General features: G+C 41.5%; 2 protein-coding genes across 6 annotated transcripts in view; one reads left to right on the top strand and one right to left on the bottom strand.

Annotated features, from left to right (window-relative positions):
- The window catches only part of Ap3s1 (adaptor related protein complex 3 subunit sigma 1), a 50811-nt gene extending 44577 nt beyond the window's left edge, over positions 1 to 6234 (bottom strand). For 2 of the 3 annotated variants that reach the window (XM_020171562.2, XM_074056988.1), the window contains exon 1: positions 6029 to 6233. In XM_020171562.2, the coding sequence (XP_020027151.1) occupies positions 6029 to 6097 (69 nt within the window). In that variant the 5' untranslated portion in view covers positions 6098 to 6233. Of the gene's footprint in view, positions 1 to 6028 lie in introns of all 3 variants that reach the window. The other variant, XR_012442428.1, reaches the window with a different exon arrangement.
- Positions 6235 to 6366: 132 nt separating this feature from the next.
- Atg12 (autophagy related 12) lies at positions 6367 to 16014 on the top strand. Of its 3 annotated transcripts, XM_020171564.2 has the most exons (5): positions 6544 to 6749; positions 10581 to 10717; positions 13333 to 13395; positions 13577 to 13608; positions 14140 to 16014. In XM_020171564.2, the coding sequence occupies exons 1-5, from the start codon at positions 6584 to 6586 to the stop codon at positions 14228 to 14230; spliced, it is 489 nt and encodes a 162-aa protein (XP_020027153.2). In that variant the 5' UTR covers positions 6544 to 6583; the 3' UTR covers positions 14231 to 16014. The 3 variants fall into 3 exon arrangements, with proteins under 3 accessions (XP_073913090.1, XP_020027153.2, XP_020027154.1); XM_020171565.2 differs by lacking the exon at positions 13577 to 13608 and having other exon boundaries at positions 6554 to 6749; XM_074056989.1 differs by lacking the exons at positions 10581 to 10717; positions 13577 to 13608; positions 14140 to 16014 and having other exon boundaries at positions 6367 to 6749; positions 13333 to 13394.
- The last annotated feature ends 7105 nt before the right edge of the window (positions 16015 to 23119 follow it).

The raw sequence follows: 23119 nt of genomic DNA, 5'->3' as shown, positions 1-23119 counted from the left end.
GATACCCGGCAGAAACTATTTTGCCCTTATCTCTAATTTTTCAACAAAAAATCTTATACAAAATAAAAGAGCACAGTAGAAGACTGATTAAATAAATTATGGTATACTATATGATAAACTATTAGATAGCTATTAAAAATTATTTTCTGGAATATGACAGCAAAAGCACAGGCGACAAAAGAAACAAACACATAAACTGCAACTCATCAAAACTGAAGTGTTTGTGTACCAAAGGGCATTATCAGTAGACTAAAAAGGGCAACCCAGGAGTAGGACCATGGACTGGAACCATGAGCTAAAATAAATCTTTCCTCCCTTTATTAGCCCCAGGTATTTTGTCACAGTGATGGGAAGCTGATAACATAGGCACTTAAGTGTGTAATGTGTACAGAGCTTCTGTTGGGAGAGATGGAAAAAGTCAACAAGGACGTGTTTAATGCCAAGGACCAGCACACATCAGAACAGTTCAAATGGTGTGCTTCGTATTAGATCTGTATTACTACCATGACATCACATTAAGATATAGAAATGACAGGTGGAATGAACATGTAATCTTGCCCGCTTACTTAGCACACAGGGTTTGGAGAACTGAAAGGCAGCCCTTTCCTCCCGGGTAGAAAAGAGAACAGGCAGTGACAGCTTGAGATGCCTATAAACACACGGCCGCGAGCAGGGCAGGAAAGACACAGATTCTCAGCGCAGCAGCAGGTGTGCCCGTGAGCTTTACATAAACTGCTCATGTGACTCTCCGTAAAATGAAGACTGTGAGAGGACTAAGAAAAATAAATGCTTCTTTCAGAGTGCCAATTCCCAGGAGACAGAGGCGAGATCGGCTGGATCCAGGTCTCCCAGGGACAAAGGCTGCACAGGATGGACATTCTCTCACCTTCACTCACTGGATGAGCACATACATCTATCTCCAGAGCCTAGGGAAGAGTGGCATGGCTCTCTGCAAAAGGCACTGTGCAACCACACAGAGCACAGGTAGGATCAAGGAGGAATGCCTGCTCTGTGGAAGGCACGTGGGAGGATATCAGCAAACTGAAACGGGCCACACACATGTAGCATGTAGGTATCATCTGGCCTTTTCTCTGACCTAATCATCACCTTGCTACTCCTGAACACATGAAGTGTGGCCCATTCTAGGTGCTTAGTACCTCCTTCTGCCTAAAATATCCCTTCCTCTGCTGGTTCCTAACTCCCTCTCCCTTAACCTCATTCTCTCTTCAAACAGGTTCCTCAAAGAGGCTTACCCTAATGGTCCCAACCTAACATAGTTCCTCTCTACAACCACCTTTTCATCTTTCTTCATGGTCCAATCACAGTCTACAGAATTTGTTTATTATCTATCTCCTATCACTAGAATACACACTCACTGGTTAGGGGTGGTGACATCTGTCTTACTTATCACTGTATTATTAGTGCCTAGCACAGGACCCTACAAACAACAAATCAACACTTGCAAAAGGTACACAGGGAGGGAAAGAACAGTGCAACAGAGGGAGGGCAGGTAATTTCCAGATAGGCGGCTCCTCCTAAGGCCCAAGTCTGGCATCTTAGGAAAACACCTGTGAGCTGCGATTGCTAGCAGGTGTCTCCCCATCTGCCACTGTCTTAATAGTCCCTAAAAAACACATAAATAAGTATAGGTCTATGCATCTTTAGGATTTTTTTTTAAAGGAAAAAAGTTACATATGCAAAACTTTGTGTTTTTATACTAAAACAATTTTCAAAAAGGAAAGAACAGTCTTATGAGTTCGTTCTAGGGCCTGCATCTGGTTGGCAAAGAACTTAATAATCAGACACACTTTATATGAAAAGTGAGTCAACTTACATATTTTACAGTTTAGAAATTTTTCTGCTTGCATTTTATATGTGTGTGTGGTGTGTGTGTGTGCTCATATGTATATGCACACTATCTTTTGCATCCATAGAAACTGCTAATACAACTCATATAAAAGAAAACATTTCTATTTTATTACAGTGACTCACCAAAGGATATATTAGATCCACTAATAACACAGGTATCGTAACCTAAGGCTTTGTTTCCTTGTTTGGTAGCTATATAAAAAGGTCTGGTTTATAATGAGGCTCAAGTGGTAAAGTGCTGGCCTCAAAAGCTCAAGGCCAAGTGCAAGCCTCAGTATGGCACAAAAAAAAAGAGAAAAACTGAACATACATATACATATGCTACACAAATATTGCCAAGCAAACATTAAATCACACAGGTTACTGATGCCAAGTTGCTCTGGCTAAGCATCAATAGAAAGACAGACCAAGAAAAACATCTGAACTTCTGCAGTGACAGCTCAAGTACACAGAAGGCAAAAACAAAAGTGACTGTACTCTGAGTCCATCCGTGAATTCTTCCCAGGGACTCTGGCAGAATGAGGCAAAATCCAGCTTAGTCTGATGATGGTGTTACTCCCTTTGTTTCACACAGAAGAAAAGCTGGGAGGCAGGAGCAAGTTCAAACCCTACCACTCACAGCATGAAGCCAAAGCCTGCACTGTTAAAGGGTAGCAATGACCGCAGAAACTGTCACATCATGCGGAAGGATAAAGAAGAGTAAACACCAGAAGCAGTGGGGAGACTTGCTGACAAAAGGTTAAATGATTTTCAAAGCATTTGGTGTTAAACTGTTACTGCTGGGCTCAAGCCTCAGCATTTGGTCAGGAGCACGACTCTTGGCTCACATCCCTGGATACTGCTTCATCTATTAAACTTGAAACTGTCAGTCTTATTAGATACAGACCTCTTAAGACTTCTTTCAACTTAAAGCAGAAACAGCTGAAGTAACAACTATTCTATCACTTTTGTGCAAAAGGTCTGGATTCTAAAAGCCTCTGATTAACAAAGAACCAAATTTTAACACTGGAAGGAAATTTAGGAAGTCAATTCTGACCCAAGTTAGATTTTAAATGAATGCTTTAGCAAATACCCATTAAGAGTATTGGCACCAGTGACTCACATCTATAATCCTAGCTACTTAGGAAGCAGTGATCAGGAAGATCCTGGTTCAAAGCCAGCCCATGCAAATACTTCATGGGACCTTATCTTGAAAAACCTACCACAAAAAAAAAAAAAAAGAGGGTGGTAGAGTGGCTCAAAGTGTAGGCCCTGAGTTCAAACCCCAGTTCACAAAACAAAAAAAAAAGTATTCTACATTGGAGACTCAGTGTAGATTGCTGGCGAGGAGATAAATACGTCTAAGTTATGCCTTCCTTCAAGACTCTTACAGAAGTCCCAAAGAATATAGCCCATGAAACAGGATACTGTACCAAAACAAGAAATCCTCAGAACCAAGAGGAGCAGCAAGACCAACACTGCAGAGAATGCTTCAGTGATGTGTGAGCTGGGCCTGGACCAAGGAGGTGTGGTAATAGCAGGAAGGACTTTTGGGCAGTGAGAATGCAGTGAACACCATGACCTGTAGATCCTAGGTTTCCAACAACCCTTCTTGCCCTGCCAGTCTTCCTGGTGCTCTCCAGGCAGGCATTCTCACCTCAGGGCCTGGGCAGGTGTTCCACCCTCTGCCCAGAACAAGCAAAGCTGGGTTCTCACCTACCCCAGGAGAGAACCTCCCCCAGGTCTGCTCAGGCCTCACCTGCTCAGGGAAAGCTTCCTGGCTATTTTATTCTAAACGGTCATCCTCACACTCCCTAGCACCTTGCCTTGCTTTATCCTGTCCTCAGCTTTTACTCCTACCTGGTACACTATGCAGTCTATTCTTATTAGCAGTGTCTACGCCCCTCCCACAGGAGCCAGGTAGATCTATGTTTGCTCACCTCCAGTGCCTGGTAGGCAGGAAACCAGATCTGCTGACAAACTGACTGATGGAGTAAACCAATGAAAAAGGTACCTGCCCTCAAACTGGTTAAACCTAATGGAAGATCCAAATACAGAGATAACCTGAAATTAATCCTGAAAGACAAAAATAGATACAAAGCTTGAGAGCTCTGTTTTATAAAGAAACACCTGGTGCCCCACTTCTGCACAGCCAGTTAAGGGTATCTTTTTATACTACACGTCCTATCTCCACATCCCAGCATCACTGTCACTCATGCAATGGCCAAAAAGGCCACTGCTACCCAAGTTACTCTTCCCACATTCACCTCCAGAGCAACCTACTGACTGCAGAGGAAGGGTATTTCTGTCCCCACTGTGGACAAGAGAAAGACGTCTGTCTAGATTTCCAAATTAAATTCCTATTTCCACAGACATTCAAATTCTACACTACAGGATGGGATACCCTGTTTAATTACAAAATTTAAATATGAAAAAAATAAATCTTTGAATTTTATTACAGTTCTGGAATGTAATTTTTCTACAACTGGATGGCACTAATAAAATGCCTAAGAGAAAGATTTTTTTAAAAGGCTATGACCTATTTTAAGCAAATAGGTAACAATGAAAGTTAATGGCATTTTTTTCACTTAAAAGATCAAATCAAATTTTAGTCTGGATTAAAGAATGATATTGAATTTTTAAACAGCATCAGTATTTCTGTTTCTAAATCTACATGGTTTCTAAATCCACATGGTATTAATGGAAAATATTCATCACTAGCAAAAGCAAAAAGAACTCAAGGAAATAGAGAATAGATTAAAGATTTCTCACTTCAACCAACACCTCCATAGACTGCACTGTCGTTTCAGACAAGCTGACATTTCCACATTTAATTTTTAATGGCACCATTGATTTCCATCCGGGGCTATCTGCGTAAAAGTGTTAGTCTTGGCATGGTTTTAATACTGAACTGTAATTCATTTCTGGCTATAAGAAAAGTGCACCAACCCAATAGTCACACGTCACACTCATCCCATCACTGATAGCCCACTGTTATGTCTTACAATACTGGTGAATTTGCCCGGACACACAATCATGTAAGTCTACAGCCTTTTCTCAATCATTTATAAATTACTTCTACTACTTTAATGCCACCTGATTTTAGCAGAATTAAACAATATTCAGTTCTAAGAGAGTTGTTTTTTTGTTTTTGTTTTTTGGTGCTGGTGTTGGAGCTCAGTACCTACACCTTGAGCCACTCCACCAGTCCTTTTTTTGTGAAGGGTTTTTCGACATAGGGTCTTGTGAACTATTTGCCAGGGTTGGCTTTGAACCCCAATCCTCCTGATCTCTCTCTCCTGAGTAGCTAGAATTACAGGAATGAGGCACCGGTGCCAAGCTACAGAGTTTTGTTTTGTTTTGTTTTTTAATCCTGCCCTTTTTATAAACAGGACAAAAGAGGGACAAATTCCCTGAGGTTAAAAAAAAAAAAAAAAGCCAAACCAGAGCTTTCAAGTAGAGAATGGTAGTTCTCAGCGGCCCACCACGAAGGTGACCAGTGAAGTTCAAATGCTGTGAACACAGTCACAACAGAAGGTGGACGGCTGGACAAGACTGTGAGGTCCTCACCTAGTTCCTTCCTCAACCCGGAGGCACCTGCAAGTGGCCCAAGCGGAACCCGCACGGACCGCGCAGCTGGCAAGCGCAGGAAGCCCAGTCCCCGCGCGCGAGGACCGCGCGACCACGGCAGCCCATCTGTCCCCACGACTGGACAAGAGTCCACCTGGACAGGCCGGGGAGGGGGCTGCGAGAAGCGGGAGGTCGGCGGGCTTCCGGTTCCCGGGACAACCGGAGCCGCGGGCGCAGGAAAGGAACGGAACCGCTTTGCGCTTGGGGCGCGGAGCTGCAAGGACGCGGGTGGGCAGCGGCCGCTAGATCGCCGAGGCCTCGCCGCGCAGCCCCGGGCGGAGGCTGCACCGAGCGGAGGCTGAACCGGGCGGAGGTTGTGCCCGGGGCGGAGGCTGTGCACCCGGTGGAAGCTGAGCCTGGCAGCAAGGCGGGAAGTGGGCACGGTGCTCACACCCACACCTCGAGGCTGACAGCCCAGCCCCGGAGCGCGAGGCGCCCGGAGGGGGTCGCGGGGAGAAAACCGCGCTGGGCGCTGCCCGTTGTCAACGCCTGTTCCCCCCACCCCACCCCACCCCCACCTCGCCGGAACAGGCAGCCGTTGGATCCTTACGTAGGGCTGGTAGAACTTGGAGAGCCGCGGCTTCCCGTGGTTGTTGAAGATGAGGATGGCCTTGATCATGGCTGGGCCGGGCCGACCGGGTGGGCGCTGGCGGCCAGGGCGGGGGCGGGCGCGCGAGCCTCGCCTCAGGATCTTGCCGGTAATTCTTCCCCACCCGCCCCCTCCCGCACGCGCGCGCGCGCGCTCCCGAGCCGTGGGGCGTGGCCTGAGGGGCGGGCACTGAGGGGCGGGGCAGGTGCGAAGGGAAGCGGAAACATTTCCAGGGCCGAGCCCACTTGCCCAAGGGATGTCTGCCCCCTCGGCGGCTCCCCGAGACTTGCCCACAGACGCTTCCCGAAGCTTCTTGCAAGGGGAAGACACTCATTGCCATATGAACAGTGAAAAGTCCCAGACAGGCTAGCTACGAAGAACTATCTGGCAATCTCAAGGTCCATTGTTGGGTTGGATTCCCCTATAGTGGCGTCTCCTTTGCAACTCTCCGTAGAGCAAAACCCGCCCCCTGACGCGCTCAGCTTCCACTTCCGCCCTTACTTCCTACGGCGCAAGATGGCGGAGGAGCCGGGACCTGTGTTGCAGCTCCCTCCTGCAACTGCTGCGGCTGGCGGGGAAGGACTTACGGAGATCTCCCCAGAAACAGCCACTCCAGAGCCGCCCTCTTCTGCTGCAGTCTCGCCGGGAACAGAGGAACCTGCCGGTGACACCAAGAAAAAAAGTAATTTTGAGTGTAGTTTCTGGGCGGAGGGGCGGGAGGTTAGCTGCGTCTCTCTGGGCGGCGGCCAATCAGGATGCAGTATTTAGAGGAGGGCGTGGCCCAGACGTACGTCAATCTCCAGTCGAGAGAGAAGAAGTGCGTGGGCCCTTCAGTTTGAAGCCCCCCCTGCACCGCGGTCAGTGCGCGTGGTGGTGCGGGATGTGCTTGGTTCGCAGGTGCCTTGGCTATCCGCACCTTTTGCGGTGTCTTCAAGACTTTGAGTTGGACTTACTTCCAGCCCTCCGAAGGCGGGAGCTGACAGGTCTTAACGCAGGAGCAGGTTATTTTAGTAATTCAGGTACTAGGTAGGGATGGTCAGTGGCAAAGCAGTTCCCACGTTCTGATAATTTGCTGGGTTTTCCCCTTTTCAATTGAATGAGTTATTTGAATTATTAAAAAAAAAAAAAAAAGCTGGAATTTTTGCCAAGCGCCAGTGGCTCATGCCTGTAATCCTAGCTATTTGCAAGGCTGAGATCGGGAGGATCGAGGTTCGAGGACAGCCCAGGCAAATAGTTCGCGAGACCCGATCTCAAAAATAACCAGAGCAAAGTGGATTGGAGGTGTGGCTCAAGTGGTAGAGCACTTACTTTGCAAATGCGAAGCCCCTGACTTCAAACCGCAGTCCCACCAAAAAAAAAATAATAATACTGGCCTTTTACCCAATATGAAGAGTGCGCAGGAAAAGCTGAGGGCGTAGGCACTACTTTTTTTTTTTTTTTTTAATCTTTTGTAAGCGGCTTATCGCACTGCTTGAACTAGCAGTGTTAAGCTTTATAGCTGGAGACTTGGTTCGCCCCGGGAATTGAAGAAATTCTTGTGGTTCCTAATCCTGAGCACTGGGTAGAGTGTTTAACTTGTCTTGAGTCGCAGAGGCCTCCATTTCCTTAGGCATGGTTTCTCATTCGGTGAAATGCCCGTAGTCCCACGAGCATCCGTGGAACTTGTTTCTGGTGCCCTGGAGGACAGTCGCCTCCCCAGCACTGCTCCGTCCTCCTTTTAAGTGGGACTCCTTGGGGTTGGTGCCTGGGCAGTTCCCTGGGGTTGGATCTCCAGCAAGGCAAAGAAGAAATTTGAGACTGCCTTGACATTTGGGGAGAACCCCCTGCCATTTCAACGTGATGTAAGCTTTCTTCTAAAGATTCCCGTGAGTTTTACAGACTTTTGCTGGATTTTTTTTCCTTTCAGTTTATCATAAACAGGAGCTGACAAAGGATTTTTTTAAGGTCTAACAAACTTAAAGTTTAATACTTGACCCTGATGATAGCTGTGTGAAAGAGGATTAAAAACAATGGCCTTCCTTCAAGAGACCGTTTCATAGTTTTGGATTCACTTACCTGTATTTTGGGTCATTGTGATTTCTCTCTCACTAAAACTTCCTTTTGGCCCCTAGTTGTATTTTCTTTTTTTAAAAGACTGTTTTCCTTTGTTTAGAAGTTTAATATAGGGCTGTCAGAGTGGCTCAGGTGGTAGAGTGCCTGCCTAGGAAACGTGTATCCCTGAGTTCAAACCGCAGTACCACAAAAGAAAAAAAGGTTAGTATAGGAAGTTTGGGAGCTGAAGGTATGGCTCAAGTGATTCAAGGCCCAGAGTTCAAACCCTAGTACTGCCAAAACAGAGAGAGAGAGAAATAAGAGCTACAAAAAGAATAACTGAAGAGAACACCCACAGAGTGGGAGAAAATATTTGCCAATTATACATCAAAGGACTGATAACCAGAATATACAGGGAACTTAAAAAACTAAATTCTCCCAAAACTAATGAACCAATAAAGAAATGGGCATGTGAACTAAACAGAACTTTGTCAAAAGAAGAAATTCACATGGCCAAAAAACACATGAAAAAATGCTCACCATCTCTAGCAATAAAGGAAATACAAATTAAAACCACACTAAGATTCCACCTCACCCCTGTTAGAATAGCCATCATCAGCAACACCACCAACAACAGGTGTTGGCGAGGATGCGGGGAAAAAGGAACCCTCTTACACTGTTGGTGGGAATGTAGACTAGTACAACCACTCTGGAAAAAAATTTGGAGGCTACTTAAAAAGCTGGACATCGATCTACCACTTGATCCAGCAATACCACTCTTGGGGATATACCCAAAAGACTGTTACTCCAGAGGCACCTGCACATCCATGTTTATTGCGGCACTATTCACAATAGCCAAGTTATGGAAACAGCCAAGATGCCCCACCACTGACGAATGGATTAAGAAAATGTGGTATCTATACACAATGGAATTTTATGCAGCCATGAAGAAGAACGAAATGTTATCATTCGCTGGTAAATGGATGGAATTGGAGAACATCATTCTGAGTGAGGTTAGCCTGGCCCAAAAGACCAAAAATCGTATGTTCTCCCTCATATGTGGACATTAGATCAAGGGCAAACACAACAAGGGGATTGGACTATGAGCACATGATAAAAGCGAGAGCACACAAGGGAGGGGTGAGGATAGGTAAGACACCTAAAAAACTAGCTAGCATTTGTTGCCCTTAACGCAGAGAAACTAAAGCAGATACCTTAAAGCAACTGAGGCCAATAGGAAAAGGGGAACAGGTACTAGAGAAAAGGTTAGATCAAAAAGAATTAACCTAGAAAGTAACACCCACGCACAGGAAATCAATGTGAGTCAATGCCCTGTATAGCTATCCTTATCTCAACCAGCAAAACCCCTTGTTCCTTCCTATTATTGCTTATACTCTCTCTACAACAAAATTAGAGATAAGGGCAAAATAGTTTCTGCTGGGTATTGGAGGGGGGGAGCGGGAGGGGGTGGAGTGGGTGGTAAGGGAGGGGGTGGGGGCAGGGGGGAGAAATGAACCAAGCCTTGTATGCACATATGAATAATAAAAGAAAAATGAAAAAAATAAAATAAAGGTGACTCAACTAAAATAAATAAATAAATAAATAAATAATTCCATATAAGGTCACTTGTGAGAAGTAACATTTTGCTACATATTCTGTGTTTATGTGAATATCTGTTTGTGATGCTGTTCTGCTAAGTACACTTTCAGAATGTGGTTTTTTTTTGCTACTTAATCTTAAGGCTCAATGAGTTACAGTTCTGTGCCGGATACAGTTCAGGGCACAAGTTAACTCATACCTAGCAAGCGACAGAACCAGGATTTAAACCCACTTTAGAGTATATGTTCTTTATAAGTTCTGTCATAGAGCACACCACCTTATATTTAACCCATTCCCTCTAGTTCCCTCTAAATAGCCATTATTACATTGGACACTTCAGGTTTTCCATTTTTTTCCTATAAAAATAAGTGCTTCGATGAAGGTGAAATCCTAAGTGAATCTTTACACATCTCATGTTCTTAGATTCCTAGAAGTGTTGTTGAGTCAAAGTGTATCTTCCAGTGTTGGATATGTGTTACCATGCTTTCCAGAAACTGTGTAACACTTTACATTCTGAGCAATACTATCATCTACCCTGTTCTAATGTTACTAGTTTGGCAGGTGAGTTAAGGCATGAGATAATTTTACTTTGCTGGTTTTGGAAGTTTAAATATTGTTTTATATCTTCATGTATCATTTCTGGTTCTTCTCTTTGGGACTACCTACTATGTCAAAATGTGTTTTGAAGATTAGTCCCACAGGAACAACATTGTAGAATAAAGGAAAATAGTAATGAAAAAGAAATTAATATTTTTACATATCTGACATAGTTTCAGAATCATAAATACATAAAATGGATGTAGAGTAAATATTTCTAAAGCATTTATATCACATTCTCATTAAATACTTCAGAATAATTGTCAGTAATTTTTTTCTTTTACAGTTGACATCCTGCTAAAGGCTGTGGGTGACACCCCTATAATGAAAACGAAGAAGTGGGCTGTAGAGCGAACCCGAACCATCCAAGGACTCATTGACTTCATCAAAAAGTTCCTTAAACTCATGGCCTCGGAACAATTGGTATGAAACCAGTAGTGACTTCTTGGCTACAGGAATGAACAGTAATGCCTGCGCAAGAATGAATAACATACATGTAGAAATACATACATATGGAACCATATGTTACTTTCATTATGCCTTTACTTTTTTGCAGATGAGATTAATATACTTTATTGGAGGAGTTTTTGGGGACTTGAAATGAATTTGAAATTTGCTTTACAATGTGATCTAATTTTTATTTGGTGTTTTGTTTTCCTCAGAAAATTCACTGAATAGTTTTGTAGACAAATCTATCCTAGGACAGTGTTCTCTGTGCATTAGTGAAGAAGTTGGGGTTAATTGGTTCTGGTTCCAGCATTACTTTTGTCCCATTCCTCTTAAGGTGGTAGTTACCTTTGTGTCATACATGGCCCCTTGTTGACTAAATGTCACTGTGTGGCACATGGCTGTGCTTGGCATTTTAAGTGTCAGGTACCTTTTACCAGCTGTGGATCACAATCTTGGATAGTACCAGTATAGGTAGGTCGGGGAGGGTGTGACTTAGAAAGAAAATTAGGTTATCATGTCAACTGACAGGAAAGCTACCAAGGAAATAAAGTCTGAGATAAGGATCTTAAATTCTACAAAACTGACTGTAATCAGGGCACACTATTAGCAAAGCACAAAATCTTAGGAAATTTCATTCCCATGAACTCTTCATGGGGAATCAACTAGAGAAAGACTTTAACAACCAAAACAGCTAGAGAGACAACAGGATAAAGACCGATGGTTTAGAAGCAAAGTCCTTATTCATTAAAACTAAAATCATTTTATCTGCCCAAGTTACTGCAGTTTGGAGATGATAAACCAGGGTAACTCATTTTCACGATGGGATCAGTGCATCTCTCTGGCACACAGGCACATGTATTCATGGCTATGTCTCTTAAACTGACTGAATTGCTTTTTAATAGTAATCACTTTCTGTTGCTAACTTCTTTTTTTTATTATTTTTTATTCATTTATTTACATGTGCATACATTGGGCCATTTCTCCCCCGTTGCTAATTTCTGTTGGTTGTCCATCTACTCTGCCACATGCACACATTGTCTTTGTCTCCTTTGCCTACACTTCCTAATTACTACTCTTGATAGGTTAAATCCTGATTATTCCTCAGATACCTTTTCCAGGAAGCTTTCCTGGCTTTCTTGCTAGTTTATACTAATGCCACATCTCTGTGTGCTATGTATCTTGTTCAGTGCACTTTCCTTGACTGAATTCTTATCTATTGTTGTATCAGCCTCACCCACGGATTATAAACCGTTGAGGGAGAAGTCAAGTTAATCCTCATAGCTTCACAGGATGTGCAGACTTTAGTCCATCAGAGATACTCAGGAATATTTTTTGAAATAAATTAAAAGGTCATCATAGGCCCTTCCCCTAATTTAATTTATTGATTTATTGGTGCTGGGATTGAACCCAGAGCTTCCCACATGCTAAGCAAATACTCTACCAATGAGCTACCAGACCCTTTCCCCTAATTTAAAACACACTGAAACAGTAAAGTTGTTTTCACTCAAAATTCATATGCCAGAAGCTAAGTGGAAATTCATATGTAGGCACCCTGCTTTCGACTTGATACTTAAGCATAAGCTGTCTTAAAAGAATTTAACAATAGTAGCATCTGTTGAGTCCATATACAGGTACTGTTCTTTTGGTGTATCATCTCATTCCATCTTTCCATCTGGACCATCAAGAGGTACAGATAGTGTTATTTAATTGCTGTACTTAATGCCTAAGGGGACAATGTAGCTGATTACAGTTGGTGACCAAAATATGTCTGAACCAGCTATTCTCATACTACTTAAAAAAAAAGAGCGTGAAGACAGTTAAGCTCAGGACATTTTAGTCTCAGAATTTGAGTGTAGATATTAAAAGGAAAATTGAATCTGTTACCTGTAAATAATGTTTTGTTTTCTAAAAAGAACATTAAAAGTCTGACAGACATTGTGGCCTTTTGCTTCAATATCTGTAGGAATTTTTTTAAGCCCTAAAAATATTTTAATAAAAATGAATTAAACCGAAACCTTGGACAATTAATCTTTAAAGAAAAAAAGTTGTGAGATTATTTGATTTCAATTATGGTACCTTTTTTCCTTCTTTTTTATTTGCTTGTAAGTGATTATTATAGCACCCAGCCTGAAATTCATCACCTTTGGACATTTTCAGAGGTGATAAAGGTTTAAAAAAAACTAACCAGGTATGCCATACACTTATTCCAGAAAAATGCCCAAACAGTCTTAAATCATTTATTGATTTTTGACTGTGCTTGGGAAATTGTTAGAAGAAATTCTGTCTTTATGGTTAAATGATAATTATTTAATATGAATAATTTTTTTCAATAACCCTTCAAAAACTATTTGTGAAAGTTACTTTAAAGTTACTTAGTTAAAAAAAATGTTGAGCCACTGTTATGGGAATGAAACTTATCTTTTGTTTTTTGGAAAAAAGATGTGATCCTCACAAAGATCTCTACACTGGTGAATTGGGGAGCTTTCTTTAGTCTGAAGATAGCGCTTACAGTAGCTGAATTGGAACTTTAAAAAATGCCGGTTAATCAGGATACCACTAAAAATGTATCTGTTTGTTCATTCTTATAGTTCATTTATGTGAATCAGTCATTTGCTCCTTCCCCAGACCAGGAGGTTGGAACCCTCTATGAGGTAAAATATCATTGCTTGCTTTTGTCGTTGTGGTGTGGTACTTCTGAACAGCATGCATACCATGGTGTGTAGTATGCATACTGTTATAACATCAAAGTCATGGTTTTTGCTTATGTTCTAAGAAAGGAAGGTTTCTCTTATTGTTGTTTCATCTACATTGTTCTTATCATCTGTAATCCAGATCCTGCTGCAAGAAATTGAAAAAAAGAAAAAGTACGTAAGAACAACTTCATTCAACATTCTTGCAGTTTCATGGCAAGAGTCATTAGTGTATACAGAGTAGCACTTCCAGAGAACAGCTGAAATACATCCAGAGCAGACAGAGGTGTAGAGGGGCAAGGTTAAAATGTTTAAGCCCATTCATACCTGAGATGTTCTAGTTTTTATTAAATACTTATGATTATTGATACATGTCTGAAAGAAGTAGCCTTGTCACAAAGGTAGTAATCTGCGTGAACATATGCAGATGTTTATGGTACATACAGCTTTTTTTCTCAGTTTTATCTAAAAATAATAAAAACTACCTAGTTACTCAGGAGGCAGAGATCAGGAGGATCGCAGTTTGAAGCCAGCCTAAGCCACATAGCTCTTGAGATCCTATTGCACAAAAACAAAAAGAGCTGGTAGAGTGACTTAAGTGGTAACGTGCCTGCCTAGCAAATGTGAGGCTCTGAGTTGAAACCTCAGTGCCACCAAAAAAAACAAAAATTGAGTTTAATTTAGTGTCTTACTTTTTCGTTGCAGTGTTTTGGCAGTGATGGTAAACTGGTTCTACATTACTGCAAATCTCAGGCCTGGGGGTGAATCACAGAAAAACAACTTGCTACAACTGTGACGTAACTGTTGACAGAGGAAATGGCTCTGAACAGACTTTAATGGACAAGAACTACTGGGCATGAAGACTCCTGGTTCTGCCCAAGGAGACATCTACAGACTGAAGAGACTCACAGAAATGGGACTTGTACCAATTCACAAATCATGGAAAGGCTGGCATGGGAGTGTGTCCTTGCACCTACCCATTAACTGCTGCTGTTTAAGATCTGCCTCTAAGGTTAAAGGAAGCTGAAATACATGAATGTATTACCCATTTTCAAAATGACTGAAATTATTTACTTGTAGAATTGGCACTCCACTGATGGTATTCATGCTAAAAGTTAATTTACTAACGTGTTTTTGCTGTGGGTGGGGGGGACGAGGGGAGGGCTATGGGGGCATCTTTAGCTTATTCCTGGGAACTTCGCTTCTTTGGGGATATGGGATGTTTACATTGTATCCCGTGTTACTTTGTAAAACCAAGTTGCTTTGGCCTAGTGGTTAAATACTCCCACAGTCCAGTAGAGGGCAGCCAGGCTGGCAGTAAGGCTTTGGCAGATTGGTTTTACATCTTTGCCAGGTGATAATAGGAGAGAAGGCTGTTTCTGCTCATTTCTAACTAAAATGTGATCAGGAGAACAGGCATGTTGACAAAAAAGCACTTTTAGAGAATTTACATTGAATTATGTTGGGGAACAAGTCATTTCACAATTTTAGACAAATGAGTCATACAGTTGTCAAGTCCTATCACTTAAGATCCTTGCGCCCCAGTACAGCATGACTCATTTATACTTTGTCACAAAAACTTGCTGAGGAACAGCAGCATTGTTTCATAGTGTGTTTTCCAAATTGAAGACACTCAAAGAATGAAAAATAGCCTCAGATTTTCTGTGTATTTTGTGTCGTGACTAAAAGTGACTTTTTACTGAAGTTAGGGGTCATTGCTTAAAGTGACATTTAACTTTTTTTTTCTTCTATATTATATTTGTTATGCCATATTTTTAAAAAGCATTTAGTAGGAGCCAAGTATTATAGTGCATACCTCCCAACACTTGGGAGGCTGAGACAGTAGGATTGTGAGTTCAAGGTCAGCCTGGGCTACGTAGCAAGACCTTGTCTCAAAAGACAAAAATCATTCCAATAAGTTGGATGGAATTTCCAAGCAGGATAAGGTGTGTACTAGAATTCCAGGTATTTATTTGTAAAGGTGTAGTATGATTTTATCAGAGGACACGGACTGCACTTACGTCTATTTTTTTTTTTTTAACCCCTACACTTACTTCTCTTTCAGTCCTGGAGTGTGCTTTATGCCTGTGTTCAGTGTGTGTCAGCTGAATTATATTACTAAATAATAATTCACTTTATAGTGATGAAATCGCTCTTCTGTTCTCATTTTCTGCCCAAGAATGTGGATTCTTGATTTTCCCTTCCATCAGTGCCCCTTTGCAATAAATTAATCAGCTAGTAGTTAACAGTGGACTAATACTGACAGATTGAATTGTAAAAAAATCATTACAAAAGAAAGTTGTATATATGTTATAAGCTGGAAAGTGAATTTCCAGGTCATATAGGTTGGATATGGAAAAAAATCTGTTCCCTGGTTTTGTCCACATACAGTTTACTGAAGGAAGGAATATATTCTTAGATATTTAATAGATAGCCAAAATATGCTGAATTTATGTTTGCTGCTGTTTCAGATAATAGAATATTTATTACCTCAACACAAAAATATTTGAATTTGTAACATAAAATTATTCTTTTTGACCCAAATAACTTACCAGCTTATTAAATCCAAGGTTAACTAAATATGTTTACCTTACTTGTTTTCTTTGCTAGTGATCTTAAAGAATATGTAGGGCTTTATACTTGTTCAAGCCGTGCTTGCAATGTCTCTTCATCATTACCCAATTAATCCTTCTGTACCATTTACTGTAAACCTGAAGTTCCTAAGTTATTGGGTGACTGGAACCTAAAACACTTTGCTGACAAATAGTTTTGTAAAATTTTGCAACTTAAACTGTCTTAGGTGTAATTGAACTTGGGAAGAAAAAAACAGCCTTCAGTACAAACCTTAAATTTTCCATGTGTGTGAGGGCCGAGAGAAGTCATCCTTTATCTTACTGTGCATTGATGACCCATAGCGCACACAGTATATGCCATGTTAAAATATTGTGCTCTTTAAGTATTTATGCAAGGATTTCATAATGGACTCCCCATATTTAGAGCATAAGGTAAGTTAAGAGTGTTTTATCTAGAATCAAAATAAGATTGGGTACTTCCTGGAATCTGATTTCTAGAAGTTTTAACCCTAAAGGGATCATAAATGTTATGGTGTCAGATAAGAAAACTAAAAAGTGCATGATGTGCCTAGATAATATAATATCAGTCAACCGGTTTGCTGGTGTATAACCCAAAGCAGGAAGGAAAGCATTCAACGTTGGAGGAAGGTGAAATGGAAATGGGCTCTCATGCACCTCTGCCTCATCTTCCAAGGATTATAACATGCTGGGCACTGAGGAACCAAGCTATGAACTACATAGTGATAGGGGAACTACTCAGAAAGCTTCAGCAGGACTTGACCGCAGAAATGGAGATATCTGGGCATAGTGAGAGAATTTTTGTTTTGTTTTGTTTTTGATGAGGTTTAAACTCAGGGCCTGCACCTTTGCTAAGCAGGCACTCTACTTGAGCCACTCCGCCAGCCCCCAAGCTTGTTCCAGAGAAGCAATGTTTTTGCTCAGAAAATTTCCTCCCTTAGTGTGATGTATCTGTTCTTATCTTACAGGACCATAGCTTCTCTGCCTGTTGTTTCTTTGAAGCAAAATACTGTATTTTAATCCCCACCCCACCCTTAATTAGGGATTGAACCCAAGGCCTTGTGCTTTGCTAAGCGGGTGCTGTACCACTTGGGCCAGCTCCCAGCCCTATGTATTTTTACCAAACCTTTCATAACAATCAGATCTGTAATTAGAAGGGGGAATCCCATCATGTCATGGGGATCAAAATGAATTAACTCTGAGAAGGCTCATATGTACACATAATATGTGAGAACAAGCATGCTAGGTTCTATCAGCAAAGCTCTTGGGACATCATTTTCCTTCAGAATGGATTTTGAAGAATCTTTAGCAAATAGGATGAAATATAATATTAGAATAAATTTACCAAATGAGTGCATTTTCCAGAGACTATTTTAACACTTTCTTGGTTAATGACAATTGGCCAACTGTAAAGTAAGTAATGTTAAAAATTGTTTACTCTGGGTACCAGTGACTCACACCTGTAATCCTAGCTACTCAGGAGGCAGAGATCAGGAGGATCGAGGTCCAAAGCCTGCCAGAGCAAATAGTTCACAAGACCCTATCGAAAAACCCTTCACAAAAATAGGGCTGGTGGAGTGGCTCAAGGTGAAGGCCCTGAGTTCAAGTCCCAGTACCACAAAAAAAATTGTTTAAAGAACAAGAATGCTAGGGTGCATGCATCTTATATGACTCATCTCCTTAACTATGTTCCCTAGGAAGGTCTTAGAAATTTCTCTTCACCAAGGATTTAAGGTCTAAGGAGGAAAATGCCAGAGTCTTTATAAAGTCATTTTTTTTATTGTTAATACATTTATTCTTATGTGTATACATTGGGCTGCTTCTCCCCCCTTCCCTGTCCCCACCCCCCCTCCCCATGTAAAGTCTTTACCAACTTATTTCCCATGGTGAACAGTGCTGGTGGGAGGTGTTCAAACTGAAATTGGCATCATTGTGGCTTCCAACGGAGATGCAATATTCCTAAATAGGAGAAGCCAGGTTATTACATCTCAGTGGGAGAGAAGATGTGTTTACTGGAGTGTACATTCATCCCATTATGCCAATTGAAATGACCTACAGAGAGACCTGTGACTGATTGATCATGACATTGTTAAGAAACAAACGAATGGGTACTCATTTGCTGAGAATTTGATTGGTATGAGGAAAGGAGAGAAAAAAAGTATCCTCAGTCTGTCAGTCAGAGGACTGGATTGAGTTACCACAATAGAGAGCAGAGAGTACTAGTCTCCCATAATCCAAGACTAGGCCCATTGCCTAGGCTTTGTGCCCCGGGGTCCAGCAATGGCACCACAAGTGTACACTGAATCTTTCCCCTATTCTTCCTCAAAGGCAGCTGTTTACTCAGGTAATTGCACTGGAGAAAGAAATATTCTAGAAACCTGGGTTGTTATGCCAGGGGGCATTTACTCTGAGGTAAAACTAATTTCTAAAGATCCAAAACAGCCTCACTGTTAAAGCTCAGGCAAATGAGTTATTTCTCTTTTAAAAATTCTAAAATAGGACTGCAGGCATGGTTCAAAGGGTAAAGTGCCTGCCTAGCAAGCATGAGGCCCTATGTTCAAACCCCAGCCACCACCAAAAGATTTTAAAAAAAGAAAGAAAACTACAGGCCAGTAAAAATTCTAAAATAGATTTGGGAGACCGTACTATAATGAGTTCTTCTGAGTGTATAGTTATATGCTGAAAAATGACAAAAAAATTTTAGTGACCACCTTGACCTATGAAATGAAGTTTGCCATAGTAGAGAAAGGTCAAGGGAGAAGCTCTAGAGAGTCTCCTTTCAATGAAGAAAACATAAGGTAACTTCAGGGTGCCCCTGAACACCCAGGTTCAAATTCCTTTGTCCTCCCAATATGCACTTCATCTTCATATCTTAAGTTTGTACCAAGGGGATCATTTATGCTACACTGTCTCATAGCCAAAACTGGCTGTGTAAGCAGGTAAATCAGAGTGTAGACCACCTCATACAGAGTACATTCAGGGGAGTTTCAGACTTTAAACATGTGGTATGGTTTGAATATGGATTGTGCCCTCCACAATTCATGTTGAAATATGATCGACACAGTGGCATGTTGGGGGTGGGGCCTTTAAGAGATGTTGAAGTTATTTAAAAGGATTAGTGTCTGTCTTGCTGGACTGGATTAGTTACTGCTAGAGTGGGTTGTTACACAGTACAGCTGCCCCTTGTGTGTTCTCTGCATGTTCCCACCTGCCCTTCTGTGCTACATCTTTCTGATGTAGCACAAGGTCCTCACTAGATGTGGCTGTCTAATCTTGGACTTCCAGCTCCTAGAACCATGAGCTAAATAAACTTTTTTCCTTATAAACCAAAAAAGAAAGAAAACTTTGGCAGGTTGTCTTACAATTACTTTTTCCTTATGGCATTTTGCAGTCCAAACTGGATTACTCACTGTTCACTCAGTTTACCTTACAGTCTTTGTTTCCTATGCCTGATTGTATAATTCACTTACAATTTCACCCTAACTCTCCTGCAAGGCCTAATTCAGATTTTAATTCTTCCTTAATGTTTACCCAAGGACAGACCCTCTCCCTCATAAGAACACTTACAGCAAACCACCATTGTTACAGCCCTTACCTGTGCACTGTCTCAAACAGAAGGGATGTACTCATCACCCCTTCATGAGTGCCAGGTCTATGAAAATAGGATATTGTTTTTTGTTTTGGTAGGACTGGGGTTTGAACTCAGGGCTTTGCACTTGCAAAGCAAAAGCTCAAAAAACAGATGCTCTACCACTTGAGCCACACCTCTGGTCCATTTTGCTTTAGGTATTTTGGAAATGGGCTCTTGACAATTATTTTCCTGGGCTGGCCTCAAACCATGTGAGATCCTTTTGATCTCAGCTCCCCAAGTAGCTTGGATTACAGGCATGAACCACAGGCACCCAGCTTGTTTTGTTTTATTGACTTGGTAGCCATACATACCAAAGGAGTGAGAGTGAGTGTGATTTGTGATTACCAAAGTATGCTTGGCCTAGAAAAGCAACAATGAAGGAAATCTGTATAATTTAAATTTTTGTATGGCAGAAGGTAATAGAAAATACTTGAGACTCATGCTAGGATTTAATGCCTCATATATAAAGAATTCATTCAGTTGATAAGGCAAAGCAACTGGGCAAAAAAAGAAACTACGGAGGTGAAGATTGTAGCTCAGTGGTAGAGCCTTAGGTTCAGCACCCCAAAAATAATTAGAAAAATAAAAACAAGCATCCAATAAAGCATAAAAAGCCTTTATTTAACCCCACCAGTTGAAAGTGCAAATAAAAATAAATGACGGTTACATCAATGATGAAAAACAATGTGATTTTGGTGTTGGCAAAATTGTGAGAAAGTGAATCTTGATTGGTGATGGAATGTGAACTGGTACTTCAGTCAGGAGGCAGCTTGACAGTAGCTATTCAAAAACTTTCAAACAGCCAGGTGCTGTGAGTCACGCCTGTAATCCTAGCTACTCAGGAGGCAGAAATCAGGAGGATCAAGGTTCAAAGCCAGGCCGGGGAACTAGTTCAAGAGACCATCTCGAAAACACCAAACACAAAAAAGTGCTGGCTCAAAAGAGTGGCTCAAGCAGTTAAGCGTGCCTGCCTAGCAAAGCATGAGGACCTGAGTTGAAACACCAGTACTGTCAAAAACAAAACAAAACCTTTGAAACGTGAATTTCCATTTGTTCATTCATGTATTGAGTCCCTACTCTGTCCTCAGTATTGGAATTTTATTCTAATGGGGCAGGGCAAATGTTCCTATTTGAATTTAAATCTTGAGTTTTTTTTATTGACATGTAATGGAAAGAAAATATTTGATAAGGACTTTACCTATGTTTTCTTAGTATAATGGTTGAAAGATAAAACATGTATGTGTTAGAGGAGAATCTTAAGTTAGAAGAGTCTTTATAAATCAATTCCCGTAGTTCCTCTTAAGTCATCAGAGTCGATAAACACAAGCATTCTGGTGACCTTCACTAGGTTTTAACTCACAACCTCGGGCTCCCCAGAGAAAAGCTAGAGATTGGATTCCTCTAGCTTTTCCTAACTTTGCCATGTCTACAAGGACTCAAGAGGTGTTTCTTGAGTACCTGGCATGCACAAAGCACCATTCACTGGGCATTGTTGGGGATATAAAATGTAGTGTTTCTGGGCATGGTAGTACATGCCTGTAGTCTTAGCTACTTACTGGGAAGGCTGAGGCAAGAGGAGCTCTTGAACCCAGGTCCTTAAAACCAGCCCGGGCAAGACCCCATTTCAAAAATAAAATGTAAATAGAGTCTGTGCCAGAAGCTCTTATTATCAGGGTGACCCATAAGAAACTGACGTACCTGCTGAGAAATGGCAAATGCTGCTGGGCTCACTCCTGTAAATCTAGTTACTCAGGAGGCAGAGATCAGGAGGATCCTGGTTCAAAGCCTGCCTCCAGAAAAATCGTTTGTGAGACCCTATCTTGAAAATACCAGACACAAAAAAAGGACTGGCAGAGTGGTTCAAGTGGTAAAGTGCCTGCGTAGTAACCATGAGGCCCAGAGTTCAAACCCCAGGACCGCCGAAAACAAAAAAAAAAAAAAAAAAAAAGAAATGGTATATGCCATAAGAAAGACAAAGATTAATGCTCCAGATATTGGGGAGAGCTTGCTTATTGGAGGAAAAAACAAGAGCTGGAATAAGATAGTAGCTCAAGTGGTAGAGCATCTGCCTAACAAGCGAGAGGCCCTGAGTTCAAAACCCAGTACCACCAAAAAAAAAAAAAAAGAAACACATATGCATGTTGCTTTAGACTGGGTGCTGGTGCCTCACACCTGTAGATTTAGTGAGCATGTGACTAGTTCAGTTTGGCTGGAAAATACATTCATCACAAAGATTAGTAAAGGGTGAAAGATTTATTTTTTTTTCATTTTTCTTTTATTATTCATATGTGCATACAAGGCTTGGGTCATTTCTCCCCCCTGCCCCCGCCCCCTCCCTTACCACCCACTCCGCCCCCTCCCGCTCGCCCCCCCTCAATACCCAGCAGAAACTATTTTGCCCTTATCTCTAATTTTGTTGTAGAGAGAGTATAAGCAATAATAGGAAGGAACAAGGGGTTTTGCTGGTTGAGATAAGGATAGCTATACAGGGCATTGACTCACATTGATTTCCTGTGAGTGTGTGTTACCTTCTAGGTTAATTCTTTTTGATCTAACCTTTTCTCTAGTACCTGTTCCCCTTTTCCTATTGGCTTCAGTTGCTTTTAAGGTATCTGCTTTAGTTTCTCTGCGTTAAGGGCAACAAATGCTAGCTAGTTTTTTAGGTGTCTTACCTATCCTCACCCCTCCCTTGTGTGCTCTCGCTTTTATCATGTGCTCATAGTCCAATCCCCTTGTTGTGTTTGCCCTTGATCTAATGTCCACATATGAGGGAGAACATACGATTTTTGGTTTTTTGAGCCAGGCTAACCTAAGGGTGAAAGATTTAAAGATGATACTTTACAGCCAACCCATGGGGAATTTAAATGCCAGGCTAACAAAACCTATTGTGTAGAAAAGTCAGAATTAGTGAAAGTTTATGACCAGGAGAAAGCAGGGGAAATGCTGGAACCATGGGTCCAGTTTAGGAGGCCAGTGCAGTGATCCAGCTACAGTACAATAGAGGCTGGGTGAGTGGAGAAGCAGTGAGAATAGAAAAGAGAAAAAACAAACAATGAGGCGAAATAGAACTTGGCAGTATACCGAAAGAGCTCAGAGAATGACACAGGGAAGAGCAGGCCTTGAGCCAGGTGCCTCCATTCAAAAATAGACCTTCTAGGAGTCGAACAGTATGCTTCAAAGGAGTGTCTAAAATACTGCTTTTGGGTGTCAAGTGTCCGAGGGTGCAGTGGGTATGTAAAATTAGGAAGACAGGGGAGGTGTCTACACAGAGATGATGGATGAAGTTGTTGATGTGGGGAAGAGGATGTAGAGTCAAGACAAGAAAATGCATAAGACCTTTCAAAGATCTTTGAGATCTTTGAAAATCAAGAAGAATCAGATAGTGGAAAACAAATTGTCAGAACATCTTAAAGTGTCGAATGTGAAATGTGAGTTAAGCTTTTTTTTCCTGTTTGTTTTTTGT

This window comes from Castor canadensis, chromosome 16 (genome assembly GCF_047511655.1).
Source record: "Castor canadensis chromosome 16, mCasCan1.hap1v2, whole genome shotgun sequence".
NCBI lineage: Eukaryota > Metazoa > Chordata > Mammalia > Rodentia > Castoridae > Castor > Castor canadensis.
This window is presented reverse-complemented; position numbering and strand designations above follow the sequence as displayed.